Source organism: Ictalurus furcatus, chromosome 18, assembly GCF_023375685.1.
Source record: "Ictalurus furcatus strain D&B chromosome 18, Billie_1.0, whole genome shotgun sequence".
In the NCBI taxonomy this organism is placed as follows: Eukaryota; Metazoa; Chordata; class Actinopteri; order Siluriformes; family Ictaluridae; genus Ictalurus; species Ictalurus furcatus.
Window position 1 is genome coordinate 10,760,531 of NC_071272.1, and position 22,628 is coordinate 10,783,158.

At 36.4% G+C, this 22,628-nt stretch overlaps 2 protein-coding genes, 1 long non-coding RNA gene and 2 other non-coding genes across 6 annotated transcripts in view; 4 read left to right on the forward strand and 1 right to left on the reverse strand.

Moving 5' to 3' along the window:
• Nucleotides 1-3,262: 3,262 nt before the first annotated feature.
• On the forward strand, nt 3,263-3,967 carry LOC128622058 (uncharacterized). Its single transcript, XR_008388349.1, has 3 exons — nt 3,263-3,492; nt 3,613-3,727; nt 3,914-3,967. It is a non-coding gene; the product is annotated as an uncharacterized LOC128622058 (long non-coding RNA).
• LOC128622913 (small nucleolar RNA SNORD49) lies at nt 3,770-3,845 on the forward strand. Its single transcript, XR_008388472.1, has one exon. It is a non-coding gene; the product is annotated as a small nucleolar RNA SNORD49 (small nucleolar RNA).
• Nucleotides 3,968-4,004: 37 nt separating the features above from the next.
• LOC128622916 (small nucleolar RNA SNORD65) lies at nt 4,005-4,081 on the forward strand. Its single transcript, XR_008388475.1, has one exon. It is a non-coding gene; the product is annotated as a small nucleolar RNA SNORD65 (small nucleolar RNA).
• Nucleotides 4,082-5,497: 1,416 nt separating this feature from the next.
• On the reverse strand, nt 5,498-17,072 carry nsrp1 (nuclear speckle splicing regulatory protein 1). The gene is made up of 8 exons (XM_053648255.1): nt 16,944-17,072; nt 15,036-15,130; nt 14,330-14,417; nt 14,183-14,239; nt 13,799-13,927; nt 13,387-13,594; nt 9,291-9,393; nt 5,498-8,789 (listed from the first exon to the last, which is right to left on the reverse strand). The coding sequence occupies exons 2-8, from the start codon at nt 15,056-15,058 to the stop codon at nt 8,057-8,059; spliced, it is 1,341 nt and encodes a 446-aa protein (XP_053504230.1). The 5' UTR covers nt 15,059-15,130; nt 16,944-17,072; the 3' UTR covers nt 5,498-8,056.
• Nucleotides 17,073-17,144: 72 nt separating this feature from the next.
• ssh2b (slingshot protein phosphatase 2b) overlaps nt 17,145-22,628 on the forward strand; it is a 42,412-nt gene continuing 36,928 nt past the window's right edge. Inside the window, exons 1-2 of one of the 2 annotated variants that reach the window (XM_053648252.1) lie at nt 17,145-17,234; nt 22,241-22,284. In XM_053648252.1, coding sequence (XP_053504227.1) covers nt 17,172-17,234; nt 22,241-22,284 — 107 coding nt within the window. In that variant the 5' untranslated portion in view covers nt 17,145-17,171. The remainder of the gene's footprint in view (nt 17,235-22,240; nt 22,285-22,628) is intronic. The other variant, XM_053648253.1, reaches the window with a different exon arrangement.

Here is a 22,628-nt window from a genome sequence, read left to right on the forward strand (position 1 = left end):
CAGTAAATAACCCATATGTTTCAAGAAGATTATGATATCACTACCAATAGGGTTAAAAAAGAGCTCATCTACCTTACTCTTATGTTCCAAAAAAGGGCTATTCCACTTACACATAGAATCAAAACCAGGGGTTTCAAATTACACATAAAATCAGAACCAAGGGATTTCTAATAACCCAGAAAATCAAAACCAAGGGATTTCTAATAACCCAGAAAATCAAAACCAAGGGATTTCAATAACCCAGAGAATCAAAACCAAGGGATTTCAGTAACCCAGAGAATCAAAACCAAGGGATTTGAATTACCCGTAAAATCAAAAGTGGAGAGACAAAACAATCTAGAGTGACCTTGGTCTTACTGTTATCTCGCGGGGGGGGGGGGGGGGGACTTAGCACATACGAGCTTAGCACTCCTCAGCTCAGCTCGTATACCTCTTTTTGACTTTTTTGACTACTACACCACAGTGTAGTGCTCTTAAAGATCTTTAAAGTGTAATTCCAATTTGTCAATGTCCGCCTAATCCCGCTTCTATGTGTCTAGGTGCCCGTCGTCAGTCCTTCCCGTTACTGGATCTGGATCTGGATCTCGATCTGGACACTCATTATCAGCTTATGCATCTCACTGCTGATATCATGGTGCTACTTAACTATCTTCGCGGCACCCCCTCCAGAAATGGAAATGGAAATGCGGGGTTCCCTCCCCCCCTCCGATACAGAATCTGCCCCGTGAACGTGTGTGTTGATGCCTCTACACAGCCAGAACCCCCCTCCGGCTTTCAGTCTGAGGGAGATGTCCTCTTCTCTGATCCGGGCCCTGACCCTTCGTCCCTCTTCTCACCTACCAGTCCGCCCCACTCTCAGTGGTCCTCCCACTTCACCTTTGCCGACTTTCCCATGTCCCCAGGACGCACCCCATTTTCTTCCCCCTCCCGCTCTCCTCCAGACTACACACCCACCAGTCCTGTGAATTACCAATAAAATTACGTTTTACTCATACTAAGTCTCCCTCATGCTTATTTCATGTCATTTTTATCCACAACACAGGGGTGACTCATTTTTGGGAAAATGGCAACAATTTATTATCTACTTCAATGATGTATGCACCCTGGAGGTAGATTGAGGAGAGGTAGACGGTAAACACTAATCATCTTACCTTTTTTTTTTTTGTGTGTTTTTCTTTGAATGTTTGTTTGTTATTGTCTTTTGTTTCCCCCTTTCTTTTGGCTTTGGCTGTAGTTGTTTTGTTGGGGTTGTTGGGTGTGGTGTTATAATGTGTAAAATGCAAATTTCCAATAAAAATTCTATGATCAAAAAAAGCACATTCATTCACTTCTAACTTTTTATAGCCGAAATCACAGTGCACCCATTGTTTTTAACTTATGTGTATGGTAATTTTGTCATAGGACATTATGGTTATAAAATCAGGATTTTAGCAGTGCAGAGCAGCAGCTTGAAAATGGCTGGGAAGTGACTGCCGGGTTTCAGTCACTATTTCATACTCATCCCATTGTCTGACAACAGAAACAGAAAAATATGTAAATGAGAACAGCTGGAATTCAGCTGTATTAAAATACAGTATGTGAGCACAGACAGCAGGAGAGAAGCAAACAAATGTAAAGGGCTGACACAAGGCAGAACGCAAATACGACACAATGCGACCTAATGATTTGACATGGTATGGAAAGAAGCACTCTTAATTAAACAAGATTCTATGGGAATTGGTGGGAAAATACACCAAACCAGTTCCAGCATGACAATGCCTCTGTACACAAAGCGAACTCCATGAAGACATAGTTTGTCAAGGTTGGAGTGGAAGAACTTGAGTGGGTTGGACAGAGCCCTGACCTCAACCCCACTGAACACCTTTTGGATGAACTGGAACGCTGACTGCATGCCATCTCAGTAATGCTCTTGTGGCTGAATGAACACAAATCCCCACAGCCACACTCCAAAATCTAGTGGAAAGCCTTCCCATAAGAGTAGAACTTATTACAACAGCAAAGGAGTTAATGCCTGTAGTTTTGGAATGGTCACATATGGGTGTGATGGTCAAGTCTCCAGATACTTTTGACTATATAATGTATTTCTAGAACTTTTCATTTTAAATGACTATTTCTATAAGGAAACAAAACTATTGTTTTTATTATTATGCAAAAATATTGCTGCTATACTTATTGCTGCTACACTGCAAAAGAATTTACAGCCCATGTTCTTTGTATTTATTGCCCTGTGTTTTTATTGTCCTGTTCTGTGTATTTATTGTCCTGCACTCGTCTCACACTGTTATGTCTTGCACTTTATGTAGTCTTGCGTACTGTTCTGTCTTGCACCATGGTCCTGGAGCAACAACATTTCATTCTAATGTATACAAGCTATATAGAGGAACAACAATAAAAACCCAGGTATTTGACCTGACATGAAAATGATCTGCCCATAGAATAAGAAAATCTAATAGAATCTAAAAACAGGAGGAATAATCGTATGTTTGTTTTATAATTATCTAAGAAATATTAAATGTATATGCCCTTATTCAATATATTTTCCTTTGTATTTGTTATATTGTTTATTAGCGTTATGCATTTTTATTTTTTGTGGGAGGAATGTGTATTTAAAAAGTGTGTGTGTGTGTGTGTGTGTGTGTGTGTGTGTGTGTGGTATGCAAAATACTTTGACTTATCCGGTTCCAGGGTTTTGTTTTATTTTATTTTAATGAATCTCATCAAGTACAAACAAGCTGATGTATCTTCATGCAGAGGTAACCAATTTCATACAAAAATGTCAAATAAATTACAGATATTTAAAGTACTATTTTTACGAGGGTTGAATTGAACAAACATCTAATTTCACTTTTAAAGTATTAGAACAATTAGAATTTAGCTTATATATATATTCTGGATGCATGTGTGTACATATACATGTTTAGGAGGTTGAAAAAGTACAATAACAAAAATAAGTTTCAGCAGTTTCTGGGTATGTAGTACAAAAGGAAGAATTAATGTTGACACTTTTTAAAATATGATATAAATATTATATATTTTATATATATATATATATATATATATATATATATATATATATATATATATATATATTTGTTGGGTAGATTTGATGAAAAAGTTTGAATGTTGCTTCCTTAGTGGTTTCCTTAGCTTTACGCTAGTTGGTGAGTAGCGTTGCAAAGACGTGGACAGCAGGAGTGTGTATGACGTAACCGAAAATGAGTAAAACGTCAGACTCAACCTCTAATATATTTCAGCGCGCGGCATAACTTCGGTCTTTCTGTTGCTGCGTAGGGGTGGTAGCTGGACTTAAACATGTTTAGAATTTTTAACGGTTCTAATGGTTGGCTGCTTTATTGCTATATATATATATGAATCTTAATTAACACTTTATTATACGTCTTTGGGCTTTTATACGAAGTCCAAGCTGGATTAGTTTGTCTTTAATGGATGATTGTTGATCCACCACGTGGTTCCAGATGCTGCGAAGCTAAGGTCAGTTGCTAATATTTTCTTTACACATATGATGTTAAACAAAATGGCGACGATTGAATTATCATAGCTGAGGTGTATTGCTGTTTTGTGTGTTAACTTGGTTCTGTTTATTTTTGTTAGGAATGAACATGATCCAGTGCTAATGGCGCTAGCCATCCTACACCGCCATGATGCCTAGCTAACAAGAAGTCCTTTATGACCACGGCTCTTCACTCTAAACATCACGGAGCGCAATGTGGGTTTTAGTGATTTATTCTCTTTTCAGCAACTTGAGTGTCTCTGTGATGAAAACCTTGAGTAGGAAGTGCCGTCTTATGCGATAACTGACGATTTTATTCACTATTAATCCGAGAGGCATGAAAGAATAACGTATCATTTCTATCCATACAATGTCTGTTCTTACTAGCTTTGTGTCCTGTAGGTCGAACATCCTGGTGCTTCAATCCATCACTGAACCCCTGGTATCAGCAAGGCAAGTGATCTTGCTGTGTGTTGGAATCATATAGCTGGTGTCATGATGAAAACCTAAACTGAAAATGAGCTGGAATTACCGGCAGAATGTTCAGTGGTGATCATCGGTTTTCTGAACACCAACATCCTGCTGAATTATTATTATTATTATTATTATTATTATTATTATTATTATTATTATTAAATGCTCTAAATTGACTCTTTGGGATGTGAAATCTAACACATTTTTTGTAGGATTAAAATGACCACCTGAGCACCATATCAAAGTATTTACAGATCTGATGTGATGTTGGACTGGGGTGTCATGACGCTCACACTGTCTACTGGTGAGCCTTAACATTTTAATAATAAACTTCTCGAGCTTTCATTAAAATATGACCATTTGAGTATTTTACTTACCCCACCCCCTTCTATCCACAGCAGGTAATGGATCTGTGGTGGCAGAGATGATGTGCAAGTCAAGTTTTGCAACCAATGCAGAATTAAAGATTGTCCAGTGATTCTACTATTTGAATGTCTATGTAGTGATCAAAACCTGTGTGGGTTTTTTTTTTTTTTTTTTTTTTTTTTTTTTTTTTTGCTGAAATAAAACTTTGAAGCGGCTGTATTGTTTGTTCCTTGTCTTTGCCTTAAGTGGAGTTTGAGTAAAAAATTATTAAATGAGCTACAGTGTGGGGAATATGGAGTTTTATAAATGTACTTTAAATTTTGTGGTAAAATTAGGGGTTCTTGATCCTGATAGGGGCTTCGTACAAGGTGCTTGAATTTGGCCTTTTGAAGTTTATGTATTGGAAAACTTTTTATATATAAATTAAGCCATACTAAAAGTGCTCGACAAATCAAATATGAAATCATTTTTGTTTATACAGTTTGTATTCGTGTTCTATCAGATCTTTCCACTCAACACGACGACCTGCTGCATTAACAGTTCATTGTGCAGTGAGTGGCTGAGAGGAGCAGCACATTCAGTTGCTTCTAGCTTTCTCTGTGATAATTTTGATTGTAAATATAGCTGAAATTTGCACATCTTTAGCTTGTGAGTTTGCTGACGCAGTTATAAATCAGGATTTTAGCAGAGCAGCAGCTTGGAAGTGACTCCTGGTTAAATGTGCCTTGTTTGTCACGTTCATATGCGTTCTGTTTTCTGACAAAGATATGTAAACAAAAATGGATTTATTGGGGATTTAAAATGCAGTATGCAAGCACAGAGTAGGAGAGAAGGTAAAGGGCTGACTCTAGGCAGAATGCAAATACGAGTGATGTAATGAATATGCTGATTGGTGCATGAAATAATTTAGGGAGTTTCCACTGAAAGTTGTTGGCAACAGTGCTCCTGTCACTCATATGGAATATACTGACAAAATGCAAATTTAGTCCAGCATGGCTGGAAAAGACACCATATAAAAATTGGTTGTGTTATATTATTTCTTTTGGAATTTAAAAAGAAGAATAAAAGACTTTAAATGCCATCTCTTGTGGGGGATACAGTGGCTTAATGGTTATGTTTGCCTCAAACCTTCAGGGTCAGGGGCTCAATTCCCGCTGCCGCCCTGTGTGCATGGACCTTGCCCTTTCTCCACGTGCTTTGGGGGTTTCCTCCCCAGTCCAAAGACATGCATTGTAAACTGATTGGTATCTCTAAATTGTCCATAGTGTGTGTGTGTGTGATTGTGCCCAGTGATGGGTTGGGTCCCTGTGCAGGGTGTCCCTGGCCTCAAGCCCTGTGAGTCCACTGTGATAGGCTCCAGGCTCCCCCTGACCCTGTGTAGGATAAGTGGTACAGAAAACAGATGGACACTATAGTCCTCAAAAACAAAAAAAAATAGTGCTTTATAAAGTCCTGGAATTTCATTATGAAGAATCTGTACAAACCCTGCTGATAGTACTCTTCTCAGACATTTTCAACAATATGTAATCGGTACATTCTCCATGCCAAAATACAGTTTATTATAACTGACATACACCCAGATAATTATTGTACAACTTAAGAAGGGACACTCAAATCAGTTTTACATATTTTTCCACTTGGACCAAATATTTTCTGTAAACGTTGACCCCAAACTGTCCTTCTCAGCTGCGAATGATTTAGATATGCTTTCTTGCTCCAGAGTCAAAAGCAATGATTTAGGGATATCCGAATTATTTATTTTAACTTATAAAAGTGTACATGTCAATGGGTAAATTAACAATATATAAAGCTAGATTCAGTTCCTTCTAATTTGGATAAAAATCTGCCATAACAAGAGGTGTGCTCAGAAATCGCACAAGAACTAACTGCTCATATAATGTAATTTCACTTCAAACTTAAATTTGTAATCAGGCTTTGTCTGCTATTTTACAAAAACAAGCAGTACCCTCTGAAAGAACTGGAACAGCAAGGCAGATTCTATTGTTTTCCCTATACATTGAAGACATTCAGGTTTGAGGTCAAAAGGTGAGTACGAGACAACAGATCAGAATTTCAGCATTCATTAACTCATATTTAAACCTACATGTGTTAAACAACTTAGAACATGGCAGCTTTAGTTTGAGCCCACCAAATTCTTCGAGTAATCAAATTTGTAAAAAAAAAAAAAATTAGGTGTTTCGTACTGCCCAGGTTTGTCCTGTTAAATTGACTGTTTAAAGAATTAATAGCTCTGAATATCTACATGGTTTGAGCCCTGGGTTTCACCTGTGAAGACTGCATATGTTGTTAAAAAGGATAACCCAACATGAAGACGAGAGCTGTCTATGCTAGCAAGCCATTTCGATGCTGAAAAAGAGTGAGAATCTAATCAGGGCCCTTGCACAGTATTGGGAATAACCAGTACAATAATTTGGAATGTCCTGAAAAATAAAAAGAAATCACTGGTGTATTAACAACTAGACATAGAACAGGTCAGCCAAGGAAAACGACAGCAGTTGATGACAAACATTGAGAGCTGTGAAGAAAAACCCAAAAATAACAGTTAATAACATCACTGACAACCTTCACAGGGCAGGGGTAAAGGCATCAAAATCCACTGTTCAAAGACTTTAAGAGCAAAAATATAGAGGCCATACCAAAAGAGGCAAACCACTCATGAGCAGTAAGAATCAGAAGGTCAGATTGGAATTCGCAAAGAAACGCATAGATGAAACACAGAAGTTCTGGAACCAAGATTAACCTCTACCAAAGTGATGGAAAGGCCAAAGTGTGTAGAAAGAAAGGATCTGCTCATGATCCAAAACATAGAAGTTCATCAGTCAGGCATGGTGGAGGTAGTGTTGGGCTTCTGGAACAGGCTGACTAATCTTTATTGATGATGTAACTCATGATGGTAGCAGCAGAATAAATTCAGAAGTTTAGAGAGAAATTTAGAGAGAAATCCATCCAAATTAATCAGGAGGAACTTTAGCAGGCAGCAAGACTATGATCCAAAACACACTGCCAACTCAACAAAGGACTTTATCAGGGGTTAAAAGTGGAAGGTTTTAGACTGGCCAATCACCAGACCCTAACCCAGTTGTGCAGCATTTCACCTCCTGAAGATGAGACTGAAGGGAGAAACTGCCCCGAAGCATACAATAATTGAAAGAGGCTGCGGTAAAAACCTGGAAAAGCATCACAAAAGAAACCAACAATTTCGTGATGTCAGTGAGTCATAGGCTTGACGCAGTTATTGCAAGCGAGGGATATGCAACCAAATATTAAGTGTTATTTACTTTAATTTACTTCAACATTTATCTGTTCCTATACTTTGCTTGCCTAAAAATTGAGTGATCTGATTCAAAAGGTCCTATGTTTCATGTTGTTTAACACATCTAGATGTAAATGCCAGGAGATAAAATCTGAAATCATAAACGCTCGTCTCATATCCATCTTTTGATCTCAATCCCAAATGTCTTCGGTGTATGGCATAAATAAACGAACTGGCCTTGCCGTTCCAATAGTTTTGGAGGGGACTGTATATTAGCCCTAAACAAAACAAAAGTGAAGACAAATGTCTTGGCTGATTTACTATAATTGGAACGTCAAGAACGTTTTCTTAGTAATTGTTTTTTGACATGTTCATGCCTTCTACTAACTTCCAAATATCTCTACAGGGAAGTCTCTGCTTAGAGCACACCATTATTCATCTTCTTTTTCGACGTAGCTCTTCGCAGCCGAGCGAGCCATCTGTCGGGCCAGATATCTCTCTCTGGCCGAGCTCACAGTCTGTTCACAGCTGCGTTTCGCAAATTTGCTGGGGTCTTGAGCTGCTTTGGCTTGAGCACCATTTTCAGCCTGTGTGTCTTTGTCCTGCTGAACCGGTTCAGCCTGTGTGTCCTTCTCTTTCTCTTTCCTGTCTTCTTGCACCTTCTTCTCTCGATCCTTTTTGACATCGGTTTTGTTGTATTCTCTATCTCTCTGTCTGTCCTGCTCGCCACCTGCTCTGTTCCTCCTGCCATGTCTGTCTTCCGTTTCTCTGTCTTTGTCTCTATCCCTTCTTTCTCGCCCTCTGTCTCCGTCCCTCTCCCGGTGTCGATCCTTCTCCCTGGCTTGGTCGCGGTTTTCTTTCCGGTGGCCATCCCATTCCTCTTTCTTGTGGCTGTACTGGTCTTCTCTTTCTCTATCCCTCGACCGGGCTCTTTCTCTCTCTCGGTGACTGCGCTTCTCTTTCTCTCGTTTCTTCTCCTTCTTTCTTTCGTCTTCGCTGCCGGATGAAGGAGACCGCTGGCGGTATTGCCGTTTGGAGTGGCTGCTGTTCGTGCTGGTTTTGCTGAACTCTGCTTTAGAAGAGCTCTGTTCCTCATTAGATTCTGCCTCACTGTCGTTTGCTCGGGGTGGCAAGATTTTAACAGGAGACTTTGATTTCTCTCGCCTGTAACAAGTTTCAGAAGTTTGTTAGATGAATGACTGGCAAGAAACACATCCACAACATGGGAATCATCACATACAGCACATCATAAAGTGTAAAATCGTGCAATACTGGTTTCAGTGGTGATTAATAATGAATCATCAGTCAATAAATGAACTATGCAGGTTGTGTAGTTCTGTAGTCTGTAAGTGCATGCATTGTAGTACTACTATATGATTAGCTGACTGGATATATCAGCAAGTGTTCCTATTAAAGTGCCTGCATCAATGCAAATTTGGTGCAAATCAGTTGAAGCAAGCACCAACCAGTGTTATCAAGGTAGACCTGACTCTCTCCATCAGACCTGCACAGACTTTTAAAGGAATCTTACATCTCCTAATGTGGTAAGGGCATAGATGTGTCAAAGTATTAGCGACAGCAGCTAATGCAGCATCTATGTTTCCTGTATCTACAATTAAAACAGCCAAGACAGTGGTGCTTAAAGGCTCTTATCTACATTTTTACCTGTCAGCGCTACGATCAGGAAGAGGCTCTTCTCCAACTGTTTGATTCAGAAGGTGTCTGTAAAATCCACTCAGGTCCTTCTGCTTTTTCACATCCAAGACAGCTGGGGATTTAAATAAAACAACAAAAAAAGTCCACCAAGTCAGTCCTTCTTTCGTGCATCGTTCATCAAAAAATAACCCTTTACTGCATAGTGTTGCCATATGTCAACAATAAAAAAAAAAATTGATAGGCGATAATACAAACCAACTATTTTCCTATGTAAGTGGAAAAAGGGGGCTTTGACATAGCAAAAAGATGCCTGTCACATGACCTTTTCTGCAATCACATGGCATGGTGAAGGTCATCAGAGGGCTTTCAAAATTTTAACTTTTTCAATATTTAGGCAAAACTACTTAAAGCAAAACATTTAAACATTATCTGAGATAACATTTATTTTTTGTCATTTAAAAAAGTTTATATATTTTGAGTATTCTGTTAAAAAATGTAATTGTTGTCATATGGCAATAACATGCGATAATGGAACTGTGGTATGTGCGTTTATGAACTGATACAGGCCTACATTACAGAAGCCTAAGCCCATACCCTAATACCCATACCCCACACCCTAAGCGGCCATGCATTATTGATTTTATTTGTGATTTTCTCATAATCACAATTTTTTCGTGATCTTGACATAACGAAAAGCTGTTTTCTCATGAAGTAATTTTATCCCAAGAAAATCTCGCACCTTGTGAATGGGATTGGTTTTACATGCACGTTGGTATCTTCCCCATCATAACTAAAAAAAATTAACTGCTGTAGAGATGGACTTTATCTCCACATTAAAAAAGAAGGGTGTCCCCTTCTTGATTGTCAGACACCAATGTGAAAGTCATCAATCCTTGGGGATGATGTATTTTTGTAGGCCAACCCAAACGTTAGCAGCACCCTGGTTCTCTCGACAAAAAGCCAATAGGATTTTTCCACTGGCTTTTGGATTATTGCAGAAAAAAAGCTCTGTGACCAACAAAAGTTTATGATTATGATGTTTTGTTCATCAAGATAATCTTCAAAAATTAATACAACTTTTATGAATTTTGAAGCCTAAATACAATCACCAGAAGTAAAAACATAATGTTATAAATGGCTATAAACAAACTACACCACGGTGGCATGACTTCAACATCACCGCCACTACACTTCTGACAACTCTTTCAATCTTTATTTTAAAAATATTACAATTGGAAAATACTATAAACTGATAAATCTATAAGTTGGAAAGTTTGAGTTGGAATAGTTTGCAAGAGCATGAGTATAAACACAACGAGGCTGTAGTAGTTTTCCCCGACAACCTTTGTTGTCATTAAACTAATTTAAAGTCCCCGACAACCTTTGTAGTCTCATTTAGCCACTTGTTAGCAACCGTCTTTTTGAAGACACGTAAAAGCCTTTTTTTTTTTTTTTAAATCAAGAGTGGGCCATTACTGATGTATTTTAAGTCATAGTATAAAAATTGTGTTAACCACAGACGTTTTTTCAGGCATTTAACCAAAAACCCATTGACTTTGGGACGATGGATGTCGAGTACACAAGAAAACAACTTTTGTTATGTCTAGATTGAAAATGAAATCAAGATCACAAGAAAACAGGAAAGAAACGGAAAAATAATGCATGGCCGCTTAGGGCTCCCATATTACATAGCAAAATGACATGGCTTCTCTAACAGTATACAGGTGCATCACATAAAATTTGAATATCTAGGAAAAGTTATTTTTTCCCTGTAATTTAATTTAAAAAGTGGAACTTTCACATATTCTATAGTTATTACACATATTTTTAGATTCATTGAAACATTTCAAGGTTTTTTTGGTTTTTTTTTTAAATCTTGCTGATGATTATGGCAATCAAAAATCCAGTATCTCAAAATATTAGAATAAAGAATTTATAATACAGAAATGTCGACCTTCTGAAAAGAACGTTAATTTATGCACTCAATACTTGGTCGGGGCTCCTTTTGCACAAATGACTGCATCAATGCGGCTTGGCAAGGAGGCAATCAGCCTGTGGCACTGCTGAGGTGTTCTGGAAGCCCAGGTTGCTTTGAAAGTGGCCTTCAGCTCGTCTGTATTGTTGGGTCTGGTGTCTCTCATTTTCCTCTTGACAAAACCGGGTTAGGTGAGTTGGCTGGCCAATCAAGCACAGTAATAACGTGGTCAGCAAACCAGTTACTAGTAGTTTTGGCACTGTGGGCAGGTGCCAAGTCCTGCTGGAAAAGGAAATCAGCATCTCTATTAGGTTTGTCAGCAGATGGAATCATGAAGTGTTTTAAAATCTCCTGGTAGACGCTGCATTGACTCTCGACTTGAGAAAACACAGTGGACCAACACCAGCAGATGACATGGCACCCCAAATCATCACTGACTGTGGAAACTTCACACTGGACTTCAAACAACTTGGATTCTGTGCCTCTCCAGTCTTCCTCCAGACTCTGGGACCTTGATTTCCAAATTAAATGCAAAATCTACTTTCATCTTCCCCATGATTGTGGTTGTGTGTACTGAAACAGACTGAGAGATTAAAGGCTCAGGAAACCTTTGCAGGTGTTTTGAGTAAATTAGCTGATCAGAGATCTTCTCAGGTCGACATTTCTATATTATAAATTCTTTTTTCTAATATTTTGAGATACTGGATTTTTAATTTCCATGAGCCGTAAGCATCAAGATTAAAACAAACAAACAAAAAAAAAGGCTTGAAATACTTCACTTTACGTGTAATAAATCTAGAGTATATGAAAGTTCCACTTTTTGAATTAAACTATGGGGAAAAAATTTACTTTTCCATGATATTAAAATTTTTTGAGATGCACCTATATTTACATTTTTTTATATTAAGAAAAACTGTTGTAATTTCAGACATTTTGCAATGGCACCTTATTTTCAAAATATTATGTTTCAAGACAAAAAATTAACAATTCAAGAGAAAGAATTAAAAAGATACTTCACCCAAACATGTTTGGATCTAATTTTTGTATGCATTTTGAGTGAGTAATTCCATCCGCATTCACAATTGTAATTCCGTCCTAGAACATCATTTTTACATGCTTACTTTAACTTAGTCTAGAAAATGCAGTAATTGGAATTGTAATCTTATACATTTTGTGTTATTTTTGACTGTGTGATACTTTGTTGCCATATGGGAACTATTTACCAAATAACCCCCTACATTTTTTTTTCAAACTTTTTATATATTTTTATTACTTTTATTACTCATGTAATAAATATCCATTTTTTTACGTAAATGTAATTATTCATGCAGTAGAGGATTAAAAGTGATGTTTACAGTATGTTGTTTTCAGTTCACTCAATGTTTCTTTTCGGGGGTTTTATATTAAACTTTATTAATAGCACATTGTTTAAGATTAGTCCTTTCTTTCCTCCAAGATTAGGTGGGTTCGACATTTGAATGATTCCCACCCTCTGAGGTAGCCCATTTTCTGTCTTACAAGAGGCACATCCAAAATCAAACAAGCATAATAATAATAATAGTAATAATAATAATAATAATAATAATAATAATAAACAATACATTCAGACCCAGCAAAAAATTTATAAAAACAAGGTCTTAAACAAAACTTTATTAATCCTTGTGTGTCCTTATGGACATTTTCGTCTTTTTGATTTTTTATTTTTATCATTTTATCTGTGTTAATGCGAACGGCATACATTTTGCAAAAGGTGTGTATTTTTATTGGAAATTTAATATTTCACCCTCATTTGCTTTCATAAATCTATTTTAAACTAGGCACACGAACTAGTTACACCCAGGACCTTAAGGACAAAAATGTCCCCATTGAAACCCATTCACACTGTAATATTTAATCCCTGTGACGTTTAAGCATAAAATCATGCATTCTGTGTTAACAGCTTTTTATTTTGTTGACAAGGTTTCAAAACAATGAATTTTTTTTTTATTTATTCTGAAATGTCCTCTATTCTACTATTTTACTACTATATTATTACTATGTTTAGCCTTTTTTCTGATTCTGCTGTATTATAGAGCACTGCAGACCAACTGAATAAATGACACAGCTATAATTGTGTGGGTGAGTTCTTACCCTCTATCTCGGCTGCTCTCTTCTCTCTCTCTAGTTCTTCCTGGCGCTCTTTGAGCTTCTGCCGGTAAGCCGAGGTTACATAAGCTTCTTTATCAGCAAACTTTTCCCCCTCAGCCTCTCTCTCCTTCTGTATCTTTTTGTCATCGCGCCGCTCTTGCTCCTTCTTCCTTTCTTCTACAGCACGCATTAGCTGGTTTATGTATTTGGGCTAAAAGGAGAAGGTTTTGCTGTGTTTGGTTCAGAACTTACTACGATTCAATACAACAACTCACATTTAAAGTAGTAAAATCTATACTGTTTTTACCCTGAATCCGGATTAATCTGTGGAAATGGTTTAAAATTACAAATTAAACATATGCACATCTTACTATATTAAACATTGAATACAAACTGCACTATATGAACAAAACACCTTTCTGTCAGTGCCTCCCAGCAGCTTCTTATTGCTTTCAAGTCTTTGCTTCTGGATGTCATCGTACACGTTGTCATACTCATAAACACTTTTGTCCTCTTCCAGAGCCTTCTGCATCTCGAGTCGTGTCTGACCCAGGTACAAAGTTAATAAACAAATTAATACTGTACACACCATTCTGTGACAGATGCTTTATCTATTCAACATGTTCCCAACCCTGGTCCTGCACATTTTATTGTTTTCCTAGTTCTGACACACCTGATTCAACTAATCAGCTAATTAACAGCCCTGCAACAGTTAATGTGGGTGTGTTAGAGCAGGAACACTCAAATCTGCAATAAAGGACCGGTGTTTGGAACCAGTGATCTACTCTAGTGTTTTTACCTGCTTCATCATCTTTTTTTTTATTGCTTCCTTTTGCAAACTCTCACCAACAGATGTCTGGGAATGAGTTAAGAATAATGTTAATGCACAGTCAGGATACTGGATCAAAACAATATATGAGGGTAGGAATGATGTAGGTATTATTACTTCATCATCAGATTCATCTCCAAAAATAGAAGGTCGTGAGAGGGGGGCTGATTTTGCAGCACTCTTCTGGGATAAAATGAGTCCATACCTGAAATAAAATCCACCAGAAATTTAAATGTTAAACAAATCCAGTATATTCTGCATGTTAAATTTAGACAATTAAGACTTGACTCATGGCACTCTATTCCAGTCACAATGTGGATGTCTAATGATGGTCAGGTGTCCACATACTTTTGGCCATATAGTGTATCTATACTGAGGGGGTGTGTAGAAAATATTTCACAGTTTATGGGGTCCCTTGCTGCAAAACAATTTAAGAATTTTGGTTAACAATAATTTGTGGATGACTAACAGGCCCTTTTGTGTTCAACAGCCCTAAATAAAATACTGTAGGTCCTAACGAGGAAGAAGCATTACATCGTCAATTCAGTTAACCTAAACAACCTAAATAGTTACTCAGCTAGTCTTATTAAAGCACGGTTTAGATAGCTAAAGCACGCGTATCTACCATTACGCTTGATATGCTGTTTGGTTAGGCTTTGCTAGCTAGCCATCATAGCTATCGATATATCCAGTTATTAGCTAACTATTTTCTTATGGACAATAATTAGCTTAACATTATACGTATGCAACTGACATTACACACGTGTGTCAACTGCTACACTGTGAATAAAATTCTGCATTACTTTACATTTACGGTACTTACTGTTTACCACCGGAGGCCGCCATCTTTTTTTTTTCTTCTTCTTCTTTTTTTTAAGCCAATTTGAAAAATAAGTGCCGCAGATTCGCTGAAATAACCTCAAAATACAAAGAAATTCTTAGAAAGAATGTTTTAGGCATTTTACAAATTAAGTAGCAATAAAAAAAAAACAAGAAATAAATTTGCCAATGAATTTGAAATAGCTTTTCTATTAAGGTCCACTGTCTGAAATATAGTTGTGAAAGTGTCATGCACAATCAAAGTTTGCTTTATGATTGAACTGATTTTTAGAATAGTGTATTTGTACATAAACACTTTACTCAAGCGCAATAATAATAATAATAATAATAATAATAATAATAATAATACATTTAAAATTTTTATATTTAATTTTCTACATTTGCCTGTAACATGTTAATACTATATAGTGTATAGTAGTGTTTTTAATTGGCAATAGTGCCAGCAGATGGCGATGGTTCTCTATGTTGCAAAATTAATTACGTTTTAGAAGTAATTTCATGTCAGACACAGTCTGAATTTTGGCTTCTATAGTACACAAATGTGTATAAAATAATTAAAAGGAGGGTGTAGTAGAGCTTTTTACATTTGTGGGAAAAGTTTTCCAAATTCTTTATGTAGCTAAATCACCTAAAACATGGCAACTTGATCTACATTGATCTACAAGGGAATCCACATTCTAAAGACAATCTTAACACAATCTGCAATCTCTTCATAAAAAGCAACCATTTCATTGGTCTATTTATTTATCTAAATCTGTAAGACTCTCACAGTGTAAACTTGATTCACAGTGAACACTTGATTCTTTTAAGGAGGACATTACCCAAAAGGTTCACATGTAAAACATGGTGTATTTGTTAAATAAGACTGTATGTATTTATTATTAAGAGTTACATGATGATCAGTTCACTTTTTTTTTTTTTTTTGAGAATCTCTGAATTACAAATGGTTCACAAATATTTCCTGACTTTTTTAAACTTGGCTTATTTATCTTATTCTTATCTTCCTAAATGAAAATGTGTGCTAACATTGTTTTTAGCATCTATGTAGCTTAGAATATAATAATATTGCTTTAATAATTTTAATAATAAGCATATTGTAAATGCATTCCTGCTTAGAAAGAGTTGCTCAGGATGGGTCGATAGACAGCTGAGTGTTCAAGTGTTAAAGTCAGAAAGACATTAAGTTAAATTTAGTGCTGTGACCAAAAGATTTATTTATTTATTTATTTATTTATTTACATATTTACATGTATTTATTTGTCTACCTATTTATTTTCTTTTGGTGGATAGTCTACAGATGTACATTACTCATGCCAGGCAAGTATTTTGTAGCAGGGATGAATCATTCTTCAGTAATCATGGAGTCAACATTATATTGCCACTTTTGTTTTCTTTTAAAACAAAGAAAACATTTTTTTTTCAATGTTTTTTCTCAAAATGGAATCCCAGATTTGATCAATGACAGGATGACAGGGCAAGTCACTATCAACTACTATTAACTAAAATCATCTATGTGTTATAGCTATTGTATTTTAATTTAAAGTTTATTGTACTGCATTTTTGAATAATGAGAATGTGTTTAAAATTATGGCAGTGGAAACTTCCTACAAATAACTGTGTGTGTGTGTGTGTGTGTTTAGGAAGTTGTAAATCTCCTTATATAAACCTCAATGCATCATGCAATACACAAGATATTGCGTATTTGCCTACTGTGCTTGATATTTGAATAGTCGGATCATATGTAGGGTCATAAGGGCATTTTTCATGATTTGTTGAATCTCCAGCTGAAAAAAAAACCCCAAAACAAAACTATACAGCCTAAAACAACTGATTAAAAAAAGGCATTCCTTGGTCATATATGTTAATTTTTGTGAGCGTCATTTTTTTTTACCTTCACGAGAAAACATGTTCACACTGGTTAGCTAGGCCACTGAGGTTTGACAGCTGGCGGCTGGGCGCATGCGCAGATCGTTCGCACAGAGGAAGCGACAGAGAGAGCAAGTAGCAACGGACTGACGAGCTGGATCCGCTCGCTCTAGCAGCTGATTTCTCTTTTGACACAATTATGTCCGTCTCGGCCTCACTAGTTTTCCTCAGGCATCCGTTTCCCGGAGCCTGAATGGCGTTGGTAACTGTCCAGAGGTCGCCTACTCCGAGCGCAACATCCAGCCCTTGCGTTTCGGTGAGTATTTTTGTCTTTTCTGTGTTCTGTTTTAGCCCCGACACCTTCCATCGTGTCGGTAGTTTTTTTGGGTTCATTTCCGCCGTTTCCCTACAGTCCATTATGTCTGAGCAACACGCATGCGCAAAGAAAATATTGGTTTGGAATTGCATTGTTGCTATGAAGTGAAGCTTTACGGATCATTTGATAGTATTCTAATATGTCTTATATATCATATATGTTTGTTTTAAGAACAGGTTGCATGCCAGAGAGACACTGGAGACGGTGTTACATCGATTAGAGGCGGTTTAATGTGTATCACACACACACTAACACACATATATTTGCACCATTAAAATCCAGTTATTCTGTGAATGAGGTTTTAGAAATGTATTACGTAACGCATTTAGCAACGTGTTTTCAATAAAGCGTGTGTGTCTTTTAACACAGAATATGAATGACACAGGTTCTTTTGAAAGACCAGGCCTAGGAAGGCCTGTATATTTTGTAAATAGCCCATAAAATAGGACAAACTGTGATGTTTTTGGCATATACGTGGAGCACCAAAGGAAAAGACCCACATACAGTAATGTGAGTAAAGAGAGGAAAAGCTCAACACACCAGACTGCTTAGAAAGGAAATAGCTGACATGTTGCCTGTACAGAGATGTCAGACAGCTGGTAGATTTGGTGTCATTAAGTTTGAGATATCAGTGTGGCCCACATTTCCTAATTAAAACTGAATGAGCACTTTGGTGAAGTTCTCAGACTCAATGGAAAACAGGGAGGTTATTCAAAATGCATGAATCCATACCTATTTCTGCCATTGTGTTGACCGTGTGTTTATCCTCACGACCATAAACACCCAAATCATGCTTCCCAAAAAGCAAAATACAAATAAAACAAGAACGAGAACAAAAAAATAATAATCCAAGGAAACTGCTTGTGCAAGCAAGAGGCCTGTTATTTTTATTCCACCTTTGTTTGATTGTTTTCATTTGTTTGTTTGTTTGTTAGTGTTTTAATGAGGTGATAGGTGGAGATCGCTATCAACTGCCATAGTTGTTTGATTTATTATTTATTATAGTTATAGAGTTGTACAAAATGCATGAGGCCATAGCTATTTCTGCCATAGTGTTGACGCCGAGTTTATCCTCACGAACATAAACACCCAATAAACACTCAAATCATGTTCCCCCAAAGCAATTTACAAATAAAACAAGAACTGATAAAAAAAAAAATGGGCCTATCACTATGTTTCGTTTGCTTATTTGGTTGGTTGTTTTGTCCCTTGGTTGGTTTTTGTTTGTTTTAGTTAGTTAGCTAGCTAGTTTGTTTGTTTGAGGCAATTGGTGGGGATTGCTCTCAGCTGCCAAAGTTGTAGTAGCTATTTAGTGTAGATATTAAAGTTATAACACAAATTACATGAAGTCAATACAATTTCTGAAATAGTGATGGTGTGTACGCTGCCCCAGAACATCAAAGGAGCAAACAAAATCTGACAACAACAACAAAAAAAAACTAATTCAGGGAAACAGATTATGTAGGCAATGGGCTTGTCATTTTATTTTTGTTTGTGTTTGGGGTTTTTTTCTGTTTGTTTGTGTTTGTTAGTTTTTGTTTGTTTTAGTTAGTTAGCTTGTGTCACTGATGGATATTGATGTCAGCTGCCAAATATGTTGTAACTATTTATTATAGTTGTTTTAGTTATAAAAACAAAATAAGGGTAACAAGGGGTGTGTCATTTTATTTTTATGTTTGTGTGGGTTTTTTTTTTCTTTGATGCATATGTTTGTTTGTTTGTTTCTTTCTTTCTTTCTTTCTTTCTTTCTTTCTTTCTTTCATGCAGTGGTTGATGGAGCTCACTATTAGCTGCCAAAGTTGTTATAACTATTTAATTATATTATGGTAATGCGTTTATACAAATGTATGCATCCATAGCAGTTTCTGCCGTAGTGTTGATGGGGAGTTTATCATCACAACCATAAACACCGAAACCATGTCCACCCCCCCAAAAAAAACCCCACAAATAAACCAAAAACTGATAACAAACAAATCTAATTAAACAGATCGTGTCGGCAGGGGAAGTGTAATTGTATTTTTTTGTTTGTTTGTTTCTTTCTTTCTTTCTTTCTTTTTATGGGGTGATTGGTGGAGATCACTATCATGCACAAAAGTTGTTATAATTGTTTAGTTATTATAGTTACAAGCCTAACTGATTGTTTTTTTTTTGAACTGAAAGATTTTGTCCAAGTTCAGTAACTTGAAACAAGTATAAAAATCATCAACTTTAACACTAATTATAATAAAATTGAGAAATGTGATGTCAGTATGATAAAGAATGTGTACATTTTAACACAGTGTAACTGGTTTGCGTTCTGTGAGTGGACAATTCAGGAACGATAAACTCAAATGGCTCAAATAAACTGTATAGATTGTACATATTTCAGTAGTGTTCTTACACTGGAAGTAATATTTTTCACATGGAGCGCAAATGTATTTCAGAATGACCGTAAAGCTTTATAGACTGCTACAGCAACTGACCATATTTCTGTCCAATCCATCCAGGCAGGGTTGTGATGTTAGTGAGATGTTTGATTGTGAGGTTGTCTTTCAGATTTGTTGCGTAAGGTTCAGCATTACCTTTCCTGACTTACCTATATACCAAGACTGGAATAAAAGTCTACTTTGCCCTCACTTTGGCCCAACCCTGGAAATGCGACATGATCTTTGCCTCATGTGCTGAATATGAATAATAAGCAGTACTGAACCAATAAACTTTAAAAAAAAAAAAAAAAAAATTATTACACTCAGCATTGTTACATTCGACACTTTCTGCTTTTTCCTGCACAAAACCAGAAGAACATTTTGGGGCATTGATTAATCCCAGAGTTGGTCTAAATTTTAATAATGCAAAATGCTAGGATTAGTATAAAACACACAGATTGGAATAAAGTGACTGCAGTGAAGATTAATTTTAAAGGTTGACCAATTTCCATAATGCAAAGCGCTAGGCTAAGTCTGGCAGTGCATGGTGCAAGAGGCAAATACATACCAAACATTTGTTCTTTCAGCAGCAAGGTACATATAGATTGATTTACTCAACAGACAGCATTCCAGTATGGGTGGGAGTCGGGGTTGTAAGGTGGTATTAGTGTTAATGCTACTGTAATAGTCTCACATCTACAGGGTGTCCCAAAAGTCTCCATACATAGCATACATAGGGGAAATGAACACTTTAGCAAAATGTCTTCCAATTTTTTTTCATACTTAGTTTTTATATATATATATATATATATATATATATATATATATATATATAACATGGCAAGCACATCACACACGACATTGTAACCAAACTTATTAACAAAGTCTGGAAATGTTGTGGACCAACCAAGAAGTCAATGTCCACGAACATCCACTGACGAATGCATAACCGACATGCTTCTGATAAACATAGTCCTCTAAGTATGGAGGCTTTTGAGACAATTATCTGGTTCCTATTAATTTGTTGGTTGTTATTTAGAGCTTCATAAATCTGTATGTGAGCATTGGATGATGTAAAACACAGTATTTGTCAACCAACATTTAATTTTCAAATTATACTAAAAGCTAGTAATAAAAGAGAGTGAATATTTGCCCTCCAATCATGTGTAACATTTATAAGCCAAAGGTTTTCACTAATATCCATGTTTTGATTTCTTAGTCCATTGTACTGGGTGAGTGTAACAGACAAATCTCTTAAGTGTTTAGTATTAAAACAGCAAATAAGCCCAGTTGATTGGAGATATTGATTGATCAAATCCCCTTAATCCCCTGTTCCTAAGACTTGATAAAGCATTTATTTGAATTGTTTTATTATAAATGGTTGAGATACATACATTAAATGTCAAGTAATAACAATATGCTGCTAAAACTGATGTATATACAGTATGTCAACATAGACATTTGCTATAGCAAATGTCTACTGTCGACAGATAAATTTGCTATAAATAATGTTTACAAATGTTTCTGGGTCCTACATCCAGGAAAGTTGGTTTATCTCTGAAGTTGTTTGTGTAATCTATGTATGATATTTACACCCTGAACTCTAAATTCAGTCCAGGTATGAGTGACAAGTTCAGCCACTTCCTGCTGTTGTCTATTTTCTGAATATTATACATGCATTTGGATAATTCTGTGTGTGTCTGTCTGAGTCCGAGTGCGTGTCTGCACCCGAGACAAAGGTTTCCCACTCGGTTTAACATATGAAGAGTGCAGGAGATGAGCCGCAAGCTCTCCGGCTCAATGTGACATCACCCTTTCAGGTGCAGACTCTCTGGCCGTCCCACATGACTTTGGATGCAAATAGGGCTTCATGCAAAGCAGAGCTACAACGAGCTTTGAAAAGTTTTTCATGGTTTGGAAATCAGCCAGGAAGTCTGCGTCCTTTATTTCTATATACAGCAAAAGCATACTAGGAAACCTTTCTTGTCTTGTAAAAAAAAATGAGCAGACAGTAGTCACGAGTAATTAATGTTCACATGATAGTCATAAGTCATAAAATTTCAGATATGTGATCTGAACGATGAACAAATCTGTTTCCTGTTTATTACATTTACATCAAAATATGGTTTTATCGATTTTATAACTTGAATTAGTTCAAGAAATAAAAATATATTTAAAAAAAATGTTTTAAAATGTTTTTATAGGGGGTAGTTGGTAAATTGTTGCCGTATGACAACAATATGCAATAGTGGAAAGTATCATATAGTCAAAAATAGCACAAAATGTATTGCCATTTTTTTTGTTATGTCAAAGTTTTTTTGTTATGTTAAAGCCCCCTTCCATTTACATAAGAAAATAGTAGTTTTGTATTATTACCGATCAACAAATTGGAGATAAATTAATTGTTGCCATATGGCAACACATGCAGTAAAGAGTTAAAGACGAGTGCTTCCCCTAGGTGTTTTAGTTAAAGGCACTGATTTTAATATTATTAACTGAATGTCTGGTTTTATTTTAATTGCTGTTTCCTTTTTCAATCAGGAGTCTGGCAGCGGGGAGGACGATCGCCGATCGCAGCCCAGAAGGTACAAAAAAGTCTCTCACTTTCTTTGCCAGCTATTTTCCCCCAGATATACCTAATAATTATATATAGAACTGCCATGAACAGAAAGTTCTCCTTCTACAAGTACCTGATGCATTGCATTGTGTTGCATTTTAACTTCCTGCACCATAGTTTAGAGTTTTTATGATCCAGGTTTCTGACTGGATAATGTGACCCATATCTAAAACCTTCTCAGTAGAACATGAAGATTTTGCAAAAGAGAAAAAAGAATTAATAATATCTTAAGAAATCAGGTCCTGAGTCTACAACACTGCTTTTTTGACTCAGGAAGGAGCCTGTTTCGATGTTGTTGTCTGGGTGTGTTCT

Bases quoted from the DNA above. Each gene is read 5' to 3' on its own strand.
- nsrp1 (XM_053648255.1), bottom strand. From the start codon at position 15,058: ATGGCGGCCTCCGGTGGTAAACA. The intron at 14,418-15,035 runs GTAAGTACCGTA...ATTTTATTTCAG, and splicing joins GCGGCCTCCGGTGGTAAACA to GTATGGACTCATTTTATCCC. The intron at 13,595-13,798 runs GTGTTTTGTTCA...TTCTCCTTTTAG, and splicing joins TGGGAGGCACTGACAGAAAG to CCCAAATACATAAACCAGCT.